The 1022-nt window shown below is 60.8% G+C and overlaps 2 protein-coding genes across 2 annotated transcripts in view; both read right to left on the reverse strand.

Moving 5' to 3' along the window:
• Positions 1-260, reverse strand: part of USP27X (ubiquitin specific peptidase 27, X-linked) — a 6287-nt gene extending 6027 nt beyond the window's left edge. The window contains exon 1 of the mRNA XM_010853845.1: positions 208-260. Within this exon, the coding sequence (XP_010852147.1) occupies positions 208-260 (53 nt within the window). The remainder of the gene's footprint in view (positions 1-207) is intronic.
• A 72-nt stretch (positions 261-332) lies between these two features.
• The window catches only part of PAGE4 (P antigen family, member 4 (prostate associated)), a 64982-nt gene continuing 64292 nt past the window's right edge, over positions 333-1022 (reverse strand). Inside the window, exon 5 of the mRNA XM_010853846.1 lies at positions 333-484. Coding sequence (XP_010852148.1) covers positions 333-484 — 152 coding nt within the window. The remainder of the gene's footprint in view (positions 485-1022) is intronic.

The raw sequence follows: 1022 nt of genomic DNA on the forward strand, positions 1-1022 counted from the left end.
TGAGGGAGCGCGGTGGCTGTGGCAGCTGGACCCAAAAGGGACTTTCACTGAAGGAGGCGGCGGCGGAAGCAGGCGACGCCCCCGGGAATCCTCCTGCCGTAGCCCCCTAGCGGAGGCCGCTCAGCAGCCAGGCCCGGTTTCCTTTAATTCAATATTTCCCAAACTTGCTTGTTCACGAGAATCACGTGGGGAGCGTGTTAAAATTACAGATTCCTCGGCTCCACCCGCAGCCCCACTGAATCAGAATCCCGAAGGAACATGCTCCGGAACCTGTATCTTTAACTAGGGCCCGAGAAGATTCTTATGAGCAGGCAAGTTTGAGAAACACAGCTCTAATTCATTGAGGCTGGCGGGAAGGGGGGCGGGGACCGCGCAGTCTCTTTAAGGCGCTTCCAGTTCTCGGCTCCAATCGCTGCTCTGACCCCTTTCATCGTCTCCTCCCCTCTCTCCGTCCTTCCCTTCGCCCATGCAGCCTCCCCCAGCACTGCGGGGCCAGGGATAGAGAGATATCCTAGTCCAGAAACGTCCCTGGGGCTGAGAAACATCCCCCCAGAGGCCGGGTCGCGAGGAGCGCTGGCAGAAGCGGTGATCAGCCAGCATCTCTGAGGCTGAGCAGGTTCCCATCCCTATCTGAGGCTCCCCGCCCACCCCAGGTTCTGCCCTGCCCCATAAGAACGAAGCTCCATTCTGGGGCAGGCCTGGACCCCAGATACAGAGGGGCAGAGCTCCCAAGGCCATTGGGCCCCAAGAGGCATATTCCCATGCCCATCTTATCGGTGCTCTGCACAGTCCGTGCGTGCTCCTCGCCTCCTCTGCACCTTTCCCTCAGGCTCCCAAGGCCACGGGTGGGCTGAGGTTTTGGCAGCCAGCCTTCTGGCCCAGGAGACGCTGAGCCAGCTGCCACAGGGGTGGCGGGATGGACAAGGCACAACAAAGCCAGGCCTACTGCTGGCATCTCCCCTACAGCTGAGAGAGGGGCCTGAACTACGGGACACTGTCCCAAGACCCTCAAAGCCCAGCGG

This window comes from Bison bison, unplaced genomic scaffold (genome assembly GCF_000754665.1).
Source record: "Bison bison bison isolate TAMUID 2011002044 unplaced genomic scaffold, Bison_UMD1.0 scf7180017864331, whole genome shotgun sequence".
NCBI classification, from domain to species: Eukaryota; Metazoa; Chordata; class Mammalia; order Artiodactyla; family Bovidae; genus Bison; species Bison bison.